Genomic DNA, 15,387 nt, shown 5'->3' with positions numbered 1-15,387 from the left:
TTCCATTGTCTCTCCCGCTCCCCCACCAATCATCAGACTCTTCAACATTGCACAACATCAACCTTTGCGATGAACTAGAGGTCACAAAGTGCTGGAGGAACTCAGCAGGTTTGGCAGCATCTCTGGAGAAAAACGATAGCTGACATTTCGGGTCAGAACGACCCACCTGTTCCACAGTGAAGTTGCTCGAACTGCTTAGTTACTGCAGCACTAGCATCTGCAGCTTCTTGTGACATTATGAACCATGGGTGCAAGCAGGACTTTGTTTTTATTTTTGCTGTAGTATAATGGTTATTAATTTCTTGTTTTAAAAAAAAATAGTATATCTTATCCGTGTATTGAGTTTACAGACCTGTTATGCTGCTGCATTTTGACAGGCACATGGATGTGAAAGATTTAGAGGGATATGGGTCAAACACGAGCAGGTAGGACTAGCGTAAAAGGGGTATCTTGGTCGATGTGGGCAAGATGGGCCACAAGGCCTGTTTCCCTGCTGTATGCTCTATGATTCTATAAGAGTATCATTGTCCCATAGTTGGGTACACATGACAATTAAACACTTGACCCAACACTCACTGCACATTATCTGAAGCAATCAATATTGCATTTTCCATTACTTTGCTTGTTTGTTTTGTAAACCATGACCCGCAGTTCCTTTTATCTCATCTCTCTGCTTCATTGATGATGCTTGTTGTCATTTTGAGACACTTCGATGGTGCACAAAGACTGTGGTAGTCACTAACATACCAACAAATACCATGATATATTATGAAAGAACCTCATTTTGATAGTAACATCTAGCAACTGCAGGTTTAAATTATTAATCAACAAAATAAACAAAGTTTTAAAAATAGTGCAAAGTTTATTAGAAATGTTGTAGGGTGACATAAAAACAAAGCCTGGCCATTTTTGTGAAGACCAATATATGCTTGTGAATATCCTGATTTCATTCTTAAAAGTTAAACCACATTTAAATACAAATATTGATTATTCTACAAATTAGTAACCTCTCTTCGTATGAGAATAGACATTTATATAAAAGAGTAAGCAAATTAAAATATACATTTATGCAAATAACCAGCAGAGGTCTTTGCCCAGTTTATACGAATATGAATACATGATTTGAATTAGTAGTAAAACCTCCTCCGCCTGCTTGCTCTCCTTGCACAGTGCTGGCACCATGCATGTCCTGGACTTGACACTGCACCGTGGAACCTTGATTGTTAAAATAATCACATTCTGAACGGACACACTCAGTTTTAAACAGTGATTTGTTAGTTTTTCCTATATCTTCATCCCAGGCAAGCACACTCGCACTGACGAATCTCCTGGAAAAGCCAGGAGCAACGCTCCACTTCGTCCTCCCGCGTCCCGCTGTGCTGCAGGTTACTTTCCTTGCCCCGCTTCTTCCGTTTCCCAGTGCTGCTCCAGATTGCATGTTCGTGCCTTTTCCGATTAAATATCTTTAAGCAAGACCGTGCAGCGATCAGGTTGTGCCGTTCTTTAGCAGGATGCTTTGCAGGTCTTCTGGCAATGATAGAATTATTGCTTCAATGTGCATCTGCAGCTTCTGCAGTGTGTCTTGTTTCACAGGAAGAAATTGCTGTTGGGCCTGAAACTTAATTCGTAAAATATGTATGAAGAACATCTCATTATTTTATAAATATTACCAGAGTTCGTACACATGGAACAGCCAAAAACTCAAGGATTTTTCAAGGACTTAAGGTCCAAAAATCCAATTTTCAAGGACCAAAATCCAGCAAACATTGATGGCTTTTTCCAGCTTCCTCCGTATAGGTAAGAAAATACTGTTTTAAAACTGTTAATTTGGTGTATCTATGGTTAATCAGTAAAAGGTACGATGATTTTGTAGTTTTTTTTTGCTTTATGCGGTGAGTTCCCCTCAACTCTCCCCGACTCTTTAGACAATAGACAATGAAAAAACGCCAAAGTGAATTTTCAAGGACTTAAGGACCTATGATAAATCCAAGGACTTTCAAGGCCTTGAAAAAGTTTCAAATTCCAGGACTTTCAAGACCGTACAAGCCCTGTATTACAGACACCGATCAGCCAAAACATTATGACCACTGACAGGCGAAGTGAATAACATTGATTATCTTGTTACAATGGCACCTGTCAAGCCATTGAACATTAGGCAGCAAGTGAACAGTCAGTTCTTGAAGTTGATGTGTTGGATGCAGGAGAAATGGGCAGGAGTAAACACCTGAGCAACTTTGACAAGGGCCAAATTGTTATGGCCAGACGACTGGGTCAGAGCATCTCTGAAACGGCAAGGCTTGTGGGGTGCTCCCGGTCAGCAGTGGCGAGTACCTACCGACAGTGGCCCGAAGAGGGACAAACCACAAACCAGCGACAGACAGGGTGTTGGGCGACCAAGGCTCATCGATGCGCGAGGGTAACGAAGGCTATCCCGTCTGGTCCGAAACGACAGAAGGTCGACTGTGGTACAAGTCCCAGAAAATTTTGATGGTGGTCACGGGAGGAATGTGTCACAATACACAGTGCATCACACCCTGCTGCGTATGGGGCTGCACACGGAGGACCAACAGCACATTAGGCAGGTGGTCGTAATGTTTTGGCTGATCGGTGTATTTCAACAATGAAGCACATATTGTGAGGAATGCAATAAAGCACAAAATATTTCATGGGAGTAATGAATTTCCTGTTATATAATGTTTTACAACCTTCCATCCTAACTATTATTTCACAAGCATTTCATGCGCAAATTTAACTCTTCCTGATGTTATTTCCAAATATAAAGCTAAGTTTTGTAATCAAACTGAAAAGAGGTGGCCTAAAAACTGGTTTGCACACCAACACTTTCATGGGTGGTATAAACATAAGCGATCAGTTAACTTTTTTTTAACAAAATTATTAATTTTTCAGAATGTGTGCATAAATAGCTCCAGCATTGGTTCTCCATTCCTAACTATGTTCGAGAAGGTATAAGAATGCAGCCGTGTGTACGGATTGAATAAAGGTCTGATCAGTTTACATACTGAGTGTGGAAGGGAAACATTATGCTCAGTACTGCTGCACACAATAAACTACAAAATTGTATTGTAACATTCAACGAGTACAGCGTTGGTTCCCATAAACCTCCTATATCAGCGGGTTTCAGTAACCTAAAGCCACGTCACCTGTACACGCATCAAGAAACTAGAGTTGAAATAAAATCAATTGCGTCGATTTCTCCCCCCCCCCAACCCCCACAAATTCTAAGAGTGCACATTTTATTCCATATCTCAAATTTGTGAATCAGTAGCAAACATTAAAAGATGCAAATCCATTTTAGCGCAAACATTTACATGAAAGATAGCAAGTTTCCATACCAGTATTAAGCAGTATGGCAATATTTATTCATATCTTTGCATGATGTTATTTATCACTACACAACCAATATACTTTTTATTAATATCTCAGGAATTGAAAATGTTAAAGTCAAAATTCTACAATATTAGACTTTAAAGTAAATCTTGTTGTTTTTTTTCTTACCAATTTCTCTTTCAACTTTAGCACTAAATCCACCACCTCGACCTCTGTGTGCTTCCGAATCCAGATCAGTAAATCCTGGGAAGAAACAGGTCAGATTGAAGTTAATCTAAACATGTGGTCTAATGCTTTTCACAGATCATTTCGATGTACAGTAGTAAATATAGTAGTAAATATTGGTTTTGTAGACTCAAGGGTGCTTAATGTACCTACAACGGAAACATTGCAATTCTTACTTGCAGCAGCTTATCAGGCTCGTAAAAACTCAACATACACAAATATAATTTAAAAAATTCAATAAATTAACTACTGCGATACTGGTGCAAAAGTCCCTCTGAAATCCGCAGTGTAACCAAAGACACCGATGGATATTCACTTTCCAGGCTCAAAATGGCTACTCACGGACTAGGCCCAAAAACGTCTTATTGCTGACCTCAGCTTTCCAGCACACCAGCCGAAACTGGTTAAGTGTTTTAGTTTGGTTTAGTTCAGAGATACAGCGCGGAAACAGGACCTTCAGCCCACCGGGTCCACACCGACCAGCCATCCCCGCACTTTGTCCCGCCCCCTCCCCTGACATCAGTCTGAAGAAGAGTCTCGACCTGAAACGTCACCCATTCCTTCTCTCCCGAGATGCTGCCTGACCCGCTGTCTACCTTTGATTTAAACCAGCACCTGCAGTTTTTTTTCCGACATTTCACTGCCGTTGCTTGTACTCACTGCATCACACAAAGCCCCCAAGTGCAGGGCCTCCAGTTTCTACATTTCACTGCCGTTGCTTGTACTCACTGCATCACACAAAGCCTCCAGGTGCAGGGCCTCCAGTTTCTGCGTCATCTCTTTCCACCTCGACCTGAACCAGCCGTCAAAGTTTGGCGATTTCAAGAATTGCCTTCAGGGAATAGGAAACAGATATAACAAGTCACCAAAACGCAATGGATGACTGCGCACGCCTCTTTAAAATTTATTTTTCCATGTGCGGCACGGTGGCGCAGCAGTAGAGTTGCTGCCTTACAGCACTTGCAGCACCAGAGACCCGGGTTCCATCCCGACTACAGGTGCTGTCTGTACGGAGTTTGTACGTTCTCCCCGTGACCTGCACGGGTTTCCTCCGATATCATCGGTTTCCTCCCACACTCCAAAGACGTGCAGGTTTGTAGGTTAATTGGTTTGGTATTAATGTAAATAGTCCCTAGTGTGTGTAGGGCAGTGTTAGTGTGCGGGGATCGCTGGTCGGTGCGGACTCGGTGGGCCGAAGGGCCTGTTTCCGTGCTATATCTCTTTAAAAAAAAAAAAACTAAAAATGAAAACGTAACTGGAATATTAAAGTCAGGTTGTGCATTCAGCATCAGAATGGTATGGTGGTAGCTTTGCACCGACTACAAACAAATAAACAAACCGCAATAAAAGACTTTGGCCCCTTCAGCTCACTCACACATAGAACATACGCAATAGTACAAGAACAGGCCCTTCGGCCCACAATATCTGTGCCGAACACACTACCAATGATATTCAGTGCCGTCATACAGCGTGATTGTGGTTGACACAAAACACCTGTGTTCTTTCATTGCCCATATTCGCAATACCTTAATTAAAAAAACTAACGTTGGCGAAAGTCTAAACTTTCCCATTGCACGAGGCAGTTTCTAACTTCACCCTGGACTAGCCTGGCTCGTTGTCGATGCTATGTTCCCCAATGTCCATGCATCAACCTGCACGAATCATTTCCCTCCATCAGCGCTCCTCAATACTTTGAGAATTCATATCAATTTCAGCAAAGCGTGCTCTCCCTGTGACCGTGTGGGTTTCTTCAGGTGCTCTGGTTTCCACCCACATCCCAAAGGCGTGCGGGTTTGTGGGTTAATTGGCCTCGGTAAATTGCAGCTGCTTTGCGTGGAGTGGATGCGAAAGTGGGACAACGTAGGACTAGTGTGACCGGGTGGGTGATGGATGGCCGGCGTGGACCGAAGGGCTTATTCCCACGCTGTTTCTCTAAACTAAATAGCCTGTCCTGGTTTGTGTAATGTCTCCTGGCGTTTTCACACTTGGTGTCCATTCTGGTGACACTCTGCAGCACCCAGCTTAGAGCAGTTGAAGGTACACGTTGAAAATTTTAGACAAAGTGAGAACATTTGTCCAGGTGTATAAAACCAAATGTTGGCGCCAGCAGGCACAACCTACCTGTAGAGACCTATCCAGTCCCCCTTCAACCGGGAGGTCAGTTGAGGCCCTGCTTTCTCCAGAGTTTTCATGAACTCGTCTTCACTGAATGGCTTTAACTGTGGAGGACTCTGCACCAGCATTGAGACACAACATGGTAAGTACAGGTCATATGTACAAGCAGTAATGCAAAACGACAATTGTCTGAAAAAGTTCAATGTCCTCACTTACTTTCCACGGTGAGATACTCTTTTGCAAAGGCATCAAGCTGGCTACATATCGTTCCTGAAATAAAATTTGTAGTCTACAATTGAGAAAATATATATGACAGCTTAACCAGTTCCTAAAAAATTCCTCAAAATTTTGGATGGTCAGTTTTTTTCCCAGGGCAGGGGATGTAAAACTAGACGGGCAGCAGAGTGGTGCAGTAAGTAGAGCTGTTGCTCACAGCGCCAGAGAACCAAGTTTGATCCTGACCTTGGGTGCTGTCTATATGGAGTTTGCACGTTCTCCCTGTGAACTCATGGGTTTCCTCCAGGTGCAGGAAGAAACTGTAGATGACAGATGAAACCGAAGATAGACACAAAGCTGGAGTAACTCAGCGGGACGGGCAGCATCTCTGGAGAGAAGGAATGGGTGGCGTTTCGGGTCGGGATTCCTCAAAGTGCTCTGGTTTCATCCCACATCCCGAAGACGTGCGGGTTTCCAGGTTAATTGGCTTCGGTAAAAAATTGTAAAATGTCCCTAGCGTGTAGGATTGCAGCTCATGAACGGGGCGATCCATGGGCGACGCGGAATGGTTTCAAGGGATATGGGCCAAACACGGGACTAACTCAGGTTTGCACCTTTGGACTGAAGGGCCCATTTCCAGGCTGGATAACTCAGAGAGTTTAATTGGGTTAACTTACTAATGGAATGATGAAGCTTTGAGTGAGTTCCAGGAAGTATCGTCTGAGAATGACGCACTGTGCTTCCGAGGGGCGTTTTTGCTGTATACCCTGAAGGGAGACAAATAAAACCTAGTATGGACGGGTAATATTCAACACATACTGAAACTTCCAACTCAAAACACACACTTGCAAATTTCACCAGCAAAGCTTATTGATTTTGAACTGAATTTACAACTCCTGTGAAAACAAAACAGCATTAAAAAGCACACCCAGGACGGTAGCATCCGGAGAACATCCGAGTGAGACATCACAGAGTGCTGGAGTAACTCAGCGGGTCAGGCAGCATCTGTGGAGAACATGGATAGGTGACGTTTCATAGAGTGCTGGAGTAACTCAGTGGGTCAGGCAGCATCTGTGGAGAACATGGATAGGTGACGTTTCACAGAGTGCTGGAGTAACTCAGTGGGTCAGGCAGCATCTGTGGAGAACATGGATAGGTGACGTTTCACAGAGTGCTGGAGTAACTCAGCGGGTCAGGCAGCATCTCTGGAGAGAAGGAATGGGTGACGTTTCGGGCTGAGACCCTTCTTCAGACTGATGTCGGGGGGGGGCGGGACAAAGAAAGGATCTAGTTGGAGACAGGAAGACAGTGGGAGAACTGGGAAGGGGAGGGGAAGAGAGGGACAGAGGAGCTATCTAAAGTTAGAGAAGTCAAAGTTCATACTGCTGGGCTATAAGCTGCCCAAGCGAAATATGAGGTGCTAAATTAATTGCAAAGTTGTTCTTTTTAATCATCAAAAAGACTCATGAACAGATTCTTCCCCTCTGTGATCAGACTTCTGAACAGTCCTACAGTTTAGTCCCAATCCTCCAACATTGTGGACACTGGAATTTTACTCTGCAACTGTTACGCCACAATGCTATACAACTATATTCCACTCTGGTATTATACTCTTTGCTCTACCTTTTGTACTTGCGTTTGGATTGACTGAATTTGTGTATAGTATTATCTGCTCTAATTGAACAGTTTACATCAAAAGCTTTTCACTTTATCTTGGTACACATGATGGCACGGTGGCGCAGCGGTAGTTGCCGCCTTACAGCGAATGCAGCGCCGGAGACCCGGGTTCGATCCCGACTACGGGTGCTGTCTGTACGGAGTTTGTACTTTCTCCCCGTGACCTGCGTGGGTTTCCTCCGAGATCTTCGGTTTCCTCCCACACTCCAAAGACGTGCAGGTTTGTAGGTTAATTAGCTTGGTAAATGTAAAAATTGTCCCTAGTGGGTGTAGGATAGTGTTAGTGTGCAGGGATCGCTGGTCGGTGCGGACCCGGTGGGCCGAAAGGGCCTGTTTCCGCGCTGTATCTCTAAACTAAACTATCAACCATTACCAATAAAAGGTCACTCTAAAAATGATTGGATCATTTGCCATTTCAAACTTACCTTCTGCACTTGTTTAATTATCTCCTCATCTTTGCTCAGGTATGTTTTGTATGAAGTGTACACCCCTGCAGAAGGAAATGTAGTGGTTACTGTAGTTTTTTTAATTGATATCAGAAATGCTGCTGTACCCATGCAAAGCACAGCCATTTCAAATTGCACTACAATGTTGTCAAGGAAAAGAACACTGGTACATTCTTGCAATAAAAGAAAATCACACCCAAAACCTACTTCAATCGTCATCATTAAATAATGTTTCATGGTTGAAGTTTATTTTCTTTAAAGCAATCACTGAGTGTAAAAAAAATGGCCCATGAATTGAAAGAAACTCCAATTATTTGACCATAAAACACAGAACAGTACAGTACAAGAACAGGCCCTTCAGCCCACAATGTCCGTTCCAAACACGACGCCAAGTTAAACTAATCTTCCTGCCTGCACGTGATCCACATCCCTCAATTCCCTGCACATCAACGAACCTATAAGGGCGGTCACGGTGGCGCAGCGGTAGAGTTGCTGCCTTACAGTGAATGCAGCGCCGGAGACTCAGGTTCGATCCCGACTACGGGTGCCGTCTGTACGGAGTTTGTACGTTCTCCCCGTGACCTGCGTGGGTTTTCTCCGAGATCTTCGGTTTCCTTCCACACTCCAAAGACGAACAGGTTTGTAGGTTAATTGGCTTGGTAAACGTAAAAATTGTTCCTAGTGGTGTAGGATTGTGTTAGTGTGCGGGGATCGATGGTCGGCGCGGACCCAATGGGCCGAAGGGCCTTTTTCCGCGCTGTATCACTAAACTAAACTATCTAAAAACCTCTTAAATACCACTGTCGTATCTGCCTCCACCGAGCCCAATCAAAATCTGGACAACATTCAAGGTCATAAGTGGTAATGTTGTGGTATGAACTCTGGCTGCAGTCCAAGACAATAACACGATAAGGAACGGTGATAATCTACCAGCTAACGGACAGTTGTGTGAACAACTTAAAAGCTTGAACATGATTCTGAAACAGAATCCAGCAAAAATCATTTGATCTTTGATTGATCAATGGATTGTTCAGTTGGCATTGTGAATAGGTTGGTGGGCAGTGAAGATGGTTACCAAAGATTGCAACAGGATCTAGATCAATTGGGAAAGTGGGCCAACAAAAATGGCAGATTGAATTAAATTCAGACAAGGGTGAAGTGTTGCATTTAGCTAAGTGAAAACAGGGCAGGATTTACCCAGTAAATGGCAGGGCCCTAGAGTATGTTGCAAAACAAACAGACCGTGGGGACACAAGTTCATAGCTGCATGAAGGTGGCAAAACCGGTGGGCAGGGTGGGGAAGTCAGAGAGACACAAAGAACTGCAGATGCTGGTTTACAAAAAAGATACAGAGTGCTGGTGTAACTCAGCTGGTCAGAGAGACTGAAGAAAGGTCCCGACCCGAGACGTTACCTATCCATGTTCTCCACAGATGCTGCCTGACCCGCTGGGTTACTCCAGCACTCTGTGAAACGTCACCTATCCATGTTTTCCACAGATGCTGCTTGACCCGCTGGGTTACTCCAGCACTCTGTGAAACATCACCTATCCATGTTCTCCAGAGATGCTGCCTGACCCGCTGAGTTACTCCAGCACTCGGTGAAACGTCACCAATCCATGTTCTCCACAGATGCTGCCTGACCCGCTGAGTTACTCCAGCACTGTGTGTACTTTTTGTGGTGAAGAAAGAATTTGCCTTCATTGCTCAGGGCATTGAGCACAGAAGTCGGGATATCATGTTACAAATGTACAATGAGATTGCAATTGGAATATTATGTGCAATTCTGGTTACTGAGCTGTAGGAAGGATGCCATTAAGCTGACAAAGGTTTGGAAAAGATTCACAAGGATGTTCCCAGGACTGGAGGACTTTAGTTGAAGAGCCTGGAGAAGCTGGGGCTACTTTCCCTTGAGCAGGAGGGCAAAGGGCAACATTGGAGAGGTATACCAACCCAGGAAGAGCACAGATAAGGTGAATGGTCACAGGTTTTGTTGTTTTGGTTGCAGGGCAGGGAAGTCAAGGGACGCAAAACAAAACGGAAACTGATTCTAGACATGTGAAGTTAAAAACAAATTGCTGGAAATAATCAGGTCAAGTAGCATCTTTGGAGAAAGACAAAGTCTAAGTTTCAATCCACAATGTGCCACCTGATGCCCAACGATTTCCAGTACTTTGTTTTCATTGTTAAAAAGAAAATTGAAATCTGCAAGCATTTACAAACAATGAATCAATTAAACATATCAATGATATATATTACCAGGTTTAGAGTCCAAAGTCTTCAGATTTTTCAGTTTCTTCACTTTGACCTGCTTTGGAATATCTCCTATAACAGAAACATCAGATCAGTTTTGTTCAAGGAGTGAAAAACTTGTGCAAGGAGAGTGAAGAAAAAGATTAAAAACACAAAATAATCTCTAATTATATTCTCCAAATGCATTACACTCTAGTGCAGCAGCAAAAAGCAGCAGCTTAAAGCGTCTTGACCCGAAACGTCACCTATCCATGTTCTCCAGAGATGCTGCCTGACCCGCTGAGTTACTCCAGCACTCTGTGAAACGTCACCTATCCATGTTCTCCAGAGATGCTGCCTGACCCGCTGAGTTACTCCAGCACTCTGTGAAACGTCACCTATCCATGTTCTCCAGAGATGCTGCCTGACCCGCTGAGTTACTCCAGCACTCTGTGAATCGTCACCTATCCATGTTCTCCAGAGATGCTGCCTGACCCGCTGAGTTACTCCAGCACTCTGTGTCTTTTTAAAGTTTTAACACTATTGCCCGAGTTAGAAAGAGGAACCGATATTTGAAGAGATAATTCTTTATTGGGTTCTGTAACTGTGGCAATTGATTGGAGACACAAGGAAATGAAGATGCCAGACTCATGAATACAACAGAGGGCTGGAGGAACTCGGCGGGTCAAGCAGCATCTGTGGAGGGAATGGACAGGAAATGTTCTGGCTTGGGACCCTTCTTCAGACCGAGGAAGGGCACTAACCCCAGAAGTCAACTGTCCATTCCCTCCATTAACAGGGTGGTTAATCTGTGAAACCCATTGCCACAGAGGGCTGTGGAGGCCGTCAGTGGATATTTTTAAAGCAGACATGGACAAGTTCTTGATTAGAACGGTGTCATGGGTTATGGGGAGAAGGCAGGAAAATGGGATTAGGAAGCAGAGATCAGCCATGATTGAATGGCGGAGTGGACCCGATGGGCCGAATGGCCTAATTCTACTCCTATAATTTGTGAACTCCCCAGATACTGCCTGACCCGCTGAGATCTTCCAACACTCTGGGTCAGACTTGCGGCAATTCATTTCTTAATGAAAACAGGATAGGTGGGTCGTCTTCAGGTCGTAGATGGGAGAATAATGAATACTGAATATGTTATGAGGAAAACCAAAACAGACTGCTGCGCAGGATGCAGGTCCAAACAAATAAGTGGTCTCACCAAAATCAGAAAATATAAAGACCAGAGTTAAGCAATGAGGAACAATCAATTAACTTGGCAATTTCCAAAATGAGTCTTTACTTTAGAGATACAACACAGAAACAGGCCATTCGGCCCACCAAATCCATGCTGACCATCGATCACCCCATACACAGCACTATCCTGCACTCTAGGGGCAATTTTCAATGTTACCAAAGCCAATTAACCTACAAACCTGCACGTCTGTAGGAGTGTGGGAGGAAACCAGGAGCACCCGGACAAAACCCACGAGGTCACAGGGATAAGGTATAAACTCTGTACAGACAGCACCCGTAGTCAGGATGGAACCTGGGTCTCTGGCGCTGTGAGGCAGCAACTCTAACGCTGCGCCATCGTGCCACCCTAATATTTGTACAGCTCAGTGACAGGCAAGCAATGAAAAAGTAATTGAACATGCCGCTGCAAAAACAAAATTGGAAAAGGGTATTTTTTGATTCTCTTGATTCTCTGTTGATCTTTATGCCAACTGGAGTGTCACAAAATACAATTAAGACTTTATGTGTATACACCTTTAAATATTTTTATTGTTTAAATCAAAGTATTCTCTGTATTAAATTGCATCCAACCATTCCTCCGCCCACCTGTCCAATCAGGAGCGACTGGCCAGGTGGGCGGAGGAATGGTTGATGGAATTTAATACAGAGAAGTGTGAGGTGTTGCATTTTGGGATGTCGAACAAGGGCAGGACCTACACAGTGAATGTTAGGCCTCTGGGTAGTGTTGTAGAGCAGAGGGATCTAGGAGTACAGGTGCATGGTTCCTTGAAGGTCGAGTTGAAGGTAGATAAGGTGGTCAAAAAGGTTTTTGGCACTTTGGTTTTCATCTGTCAGAGTATTGAGTATAGAAGTAGGGAGGTCATGTTGCAGTTGTATAAGACATTGGTGAGAACAAATTTAGAATATTGTGTCCAGTTCTGGGCACCATGTTATAGGAAAGATATTGTCAAGCTTGAAAGGGTTCAGAGAAGATTTACGATGATGTTGCCAGGACTAGAGGATGTGAGCAATAGGGAGAGATTGAATAGGTTAGTTCTCTATTCCATGGAGTGTAGGAGGATGAGGAGTGATCTTATAGAGGTGTACAAAATCATGAGAGGAATAGATCGGGTAGATGCACAGTTTTTTACCCAGAGTAGGGGAATCGAGGACCAGAGGACAAAGGTGAAGGGGAAAAGATTTCATAGGAATCCGAGGGGTAACTTTTTCACACAGAGGGTGGTGGGTGTATGGAACAAGAAGGGTCTCAACCCGAAACGTCGCCGATTCCTTCTCTCCTGAGATGCTGCCTGACCTGCTGAGTTACTCCAGAATTTTGTGAATTGCTGCCAGAGGAGGTAGTTGAGGCAGGGACTATCCCATCATTTAAGGAACAGTTGGACAGGTACACGGATAGGACAGGTTTGGAGGGTTATGAAACAAGCGCAGGCAGGTGGGACTCGTGTAGCTGGGACATTGTTGGCCAGTGTGGGCGAGTCGGGCCGAAGGGCCTGTTTCCACACTGTATTGATCTATAATAAATGAATGGAGCAAGAACTCCACCCTAATGGCACCAGATAATGTCAGTGTGCGGGTGGAATGGGGAGGCACACCTTAGCTGCAACAATGTAGGAACGTGTGGAATGAAGGTTTCTCTACTATTTGAAGGCAATGGGGAGGAAGAAGGAAGAAAACATTTTAAATATTGAAAGGGCGAAATGCAAGAATGTGCCTGAGATACCAGGTACGGCTCACAATCTTCCAGTGACTGATCCAGAAACGTAGACACACGGAACAAATTACTTGGCTGAATATCAAATTGGCAAGACATGTTAATCCCACTGGCTAACAAAGACTAATTGGCAACATATGCTTCTTGCAAAGTGATCCAATTGTTGAAATGCAGAATTTGACCAGAAACAACAAAAATCAGAAAGGGCAAAACTGGAGAAAACTTGCAGTGTTTTAAAATGGAAGGTAAAGTTATCAAGATTGTTACTTAAAAGTGAAATCTTAATAGAGATTGTCAATCAGAATATATCACACCAGGTTTACCTGCAGGGCTCATGTCTCCTATTCGGATAATGTGGGGCCAGTGTTGCAATGTTTTGGCAAAGAAAGGATTGGTCACACCAAGAATAACAGACGGTCTATGTAAGAGTAAAGAGCAAACAATAACACAGCGTTTAATTAATTAAAACCCATCGCCTTGCAGTTTGTTGGCATTGAAAAGCCATGCACTCAAGTATAAATGTGGAAACGGCTTTGCTACGCGGGCGGGCAGGAGGTTGCACTCACGGGGCCTGAGTCCGAGTGGTGTACTCTTTGAACTCGCTGTCATGGATGGTGAAGTAGGGCCGGAAGTCACTGCAGTATTTCAACGGTGAAACACAGCTGTCAACATCAAGAGAGACAATCATCAAGTTAGTTTCCCCAAGAGGTCGTTTGTGCCCGACTTTTGTATACATTCTATTTTAGTAAAGACGGGTTATTCTTTGGATGAGCAGGTTTAAGTTACTTCTGAAGCTTCGACCTGCATTTTCCAATAACATTTGCCGTGATTTTCTTTATCTTCAGGTCATGCAACATTTTTGTGTTGCACATTTATCCTATTCTTACAAGAGCAGCTACTTAAATGTGCTCTTCAAATACGTTCAGCTCTGGAAACATAACCACGTGCATTCTATTCACCACCGGCTCTCTGCAAATGCATTCATACAGCATCCAGAAATCACAGGTTCCCAACTTACACCCGACTTTAACTTCCCACCTGCCAATCCAAGCACATATAAACTACAAAAGACTTCCAGTGAAACAAGCAGCCTGATGGTATGGTTGTCACTGGAGTTTATAATGTGTAGGGGAGAACTGCAGATGCTGGTTTAAATCGAAGGTACACAAAATGTTGGAGTAACTCAGTGGGTCAGGCAGCATCTCTGGAGAGAAGGAATGGGTGATGTTTCGGGTCGAGACCCTTCTTCAGGCCTGAAGACATCTGCCCGTCCCGCTGAGTTACTCCAACATTGTGTGTCCACTGTAGTTTATACGCTGCATTGCAAACTATGAACATCACTCATCAAAAGCCTTTCACTGTACATCGGTACACTAAACTAAAACTAACTAAACTTGAGATTCAAGTTTAAATTCAAATTAAAATCTTGCTTAATATTACAAATATTGCCGTAGAAGTTGATTAATATTTACTGTTCCTTCAAATATCTTGCTAATAAGTTCTAGGAATTAATATATATGACAGAAGCTCTTTTAAAAATAGCTCAGAAAGATAAAAGTTCTATAACTTTGGACTCGCAAATGTTGATTCCTCAGTCAGAATGCTAAATATGCGTTAAAATGATTGCATGTAGCTTACTTTGTAAAAAGCTACACATCATCGAGAAAGGTTTATCTTTTATCAGTGAGATTTCATTTACAAAGTGTGCTGCTTTACCAGACCAAGGCCAGAACAGTCTCCGATGACTCAGCGGGTGATGGCGCCATGACGACCAGTGGCTCCCCGAGCAACACAAGCTCCCAAAGCATCTGAATGTGGAAGAATATTGGACAAAAACATCTACAAATGAAAATAAAGAAAAAAATTACAACCTGATAAAACTTCCAGGTTTGGTCCAAGTTTCCTGTTGTGGTTTGGATTGCTGCCTCACAGCCACAGAGACCTGGGATCGGTCCTGACCTTGTGTGCAGCTTGCGTGCACTTCCCATGACCTCTTGGGTTTCCACTAGGGTTGCCAACTGTCCCATATTAGCCGGGACATCCCTATTCTGGACTTAATTGGGGGTTTGTCCCGTACGGGACCTTCCTTGTCCCGTATTAGTAGGGCTGCCAACTTCTTCACTCCCTAATACGGGACAAAGGGTGACGTCACCGCCCCGCGCCCCACG

The 15,387-nt window shown here is 43.8% G+C and overlaps 1 protein-coding gene and 1 long non-coding RNA gene across 4 annotated transcripts in view; one reads left to right on the top strand and one right to left on the bottom strand.

The window, feature by feature from the left end:
• Positions 1-842: 842 nt before the first annotated feature.
• The window catches only part of dennd6a (DENN/MADD domain containing 6A), a 45,725-nt gene continuing 31,180 nt past the window's right edge, over positions 843-15,387 (bottom strand). Inside the window, exons 10-20 of one of the 3 annotated variants that reach the window (XM_078414601.1) lie at positions 14,936-15,058; positions 13,786-13,881; positions 13,543-13,637; positions 10,285-10,350; positions 8,007-8,071; positions 6,582-6,671; positions 5,905-5,958; positions 5,695-5,804; positions 4,303-4,405; positions 3,517-3,591; positions 843-1,618 (exon numbers count right to left, since the gene is read on the bottom strand). In XM_078414601.1, coding sequence (XP_078270727.1) covers positions 1,487-1,618; positions 3,517-3,591; positions 4,303-4,405; positions 5,695-5,804; positions 5,905-5,958; positions 6,582-6,671; positions 8,007-8,071; positions 10,285-10,350; positions 13,543-13,637; positions 13,786-13,881; positions 14,936-15,058 — 1,009 coding nt within the window. In that variant the 3' untranslated portion in view covers positions 843-1,486. The remainder of the gene's footprint in view (positions 1,619-3,516; positions 3,592-4,302; positions 4,406-5,694; positions 5,805-5,904; positions 5,959-6,581; positions 6,672-8,006; positions 8,072-10,284; positions 10,351-13,542; positions 13,638-13,785; positions 13,882-14,935; positions 15,059-15,387) is intronic. The other 2 variants (XM_078414602.1, XM_078414603.1) reach the window with 2 other exon arrangements.
• Positions 1,598-15,083, top strand: LOC144601963 (uncharacterized). Its single transcript, XR_013548401.1, has 3 exons — positions 1,598-1,797; positions 3,538-3,605; positions 14,939-15,083. It is a non-coding gene; the product is annotated as an uncharacterized LOC144601963 (long non-coding RNA).

This window comes from Rhinoraja longicauda, chromosome 17 (assembly GCF_053455715.1).
Source record: "Rhinoraja longicauda isolate Sanriku21f chromosome 17, sRhiLon1.1, whole genome shotgun sequence".
NCBI lineage: Eukaryota > Metazoa > Chordata > Chondrichthyes > Rajiformes > Arhynchobatidae > Rhinoraja > Rhinoraja longicauda.
This window is presented reverse-complemented; position numbering and strand designations above follow the sequence as displayed.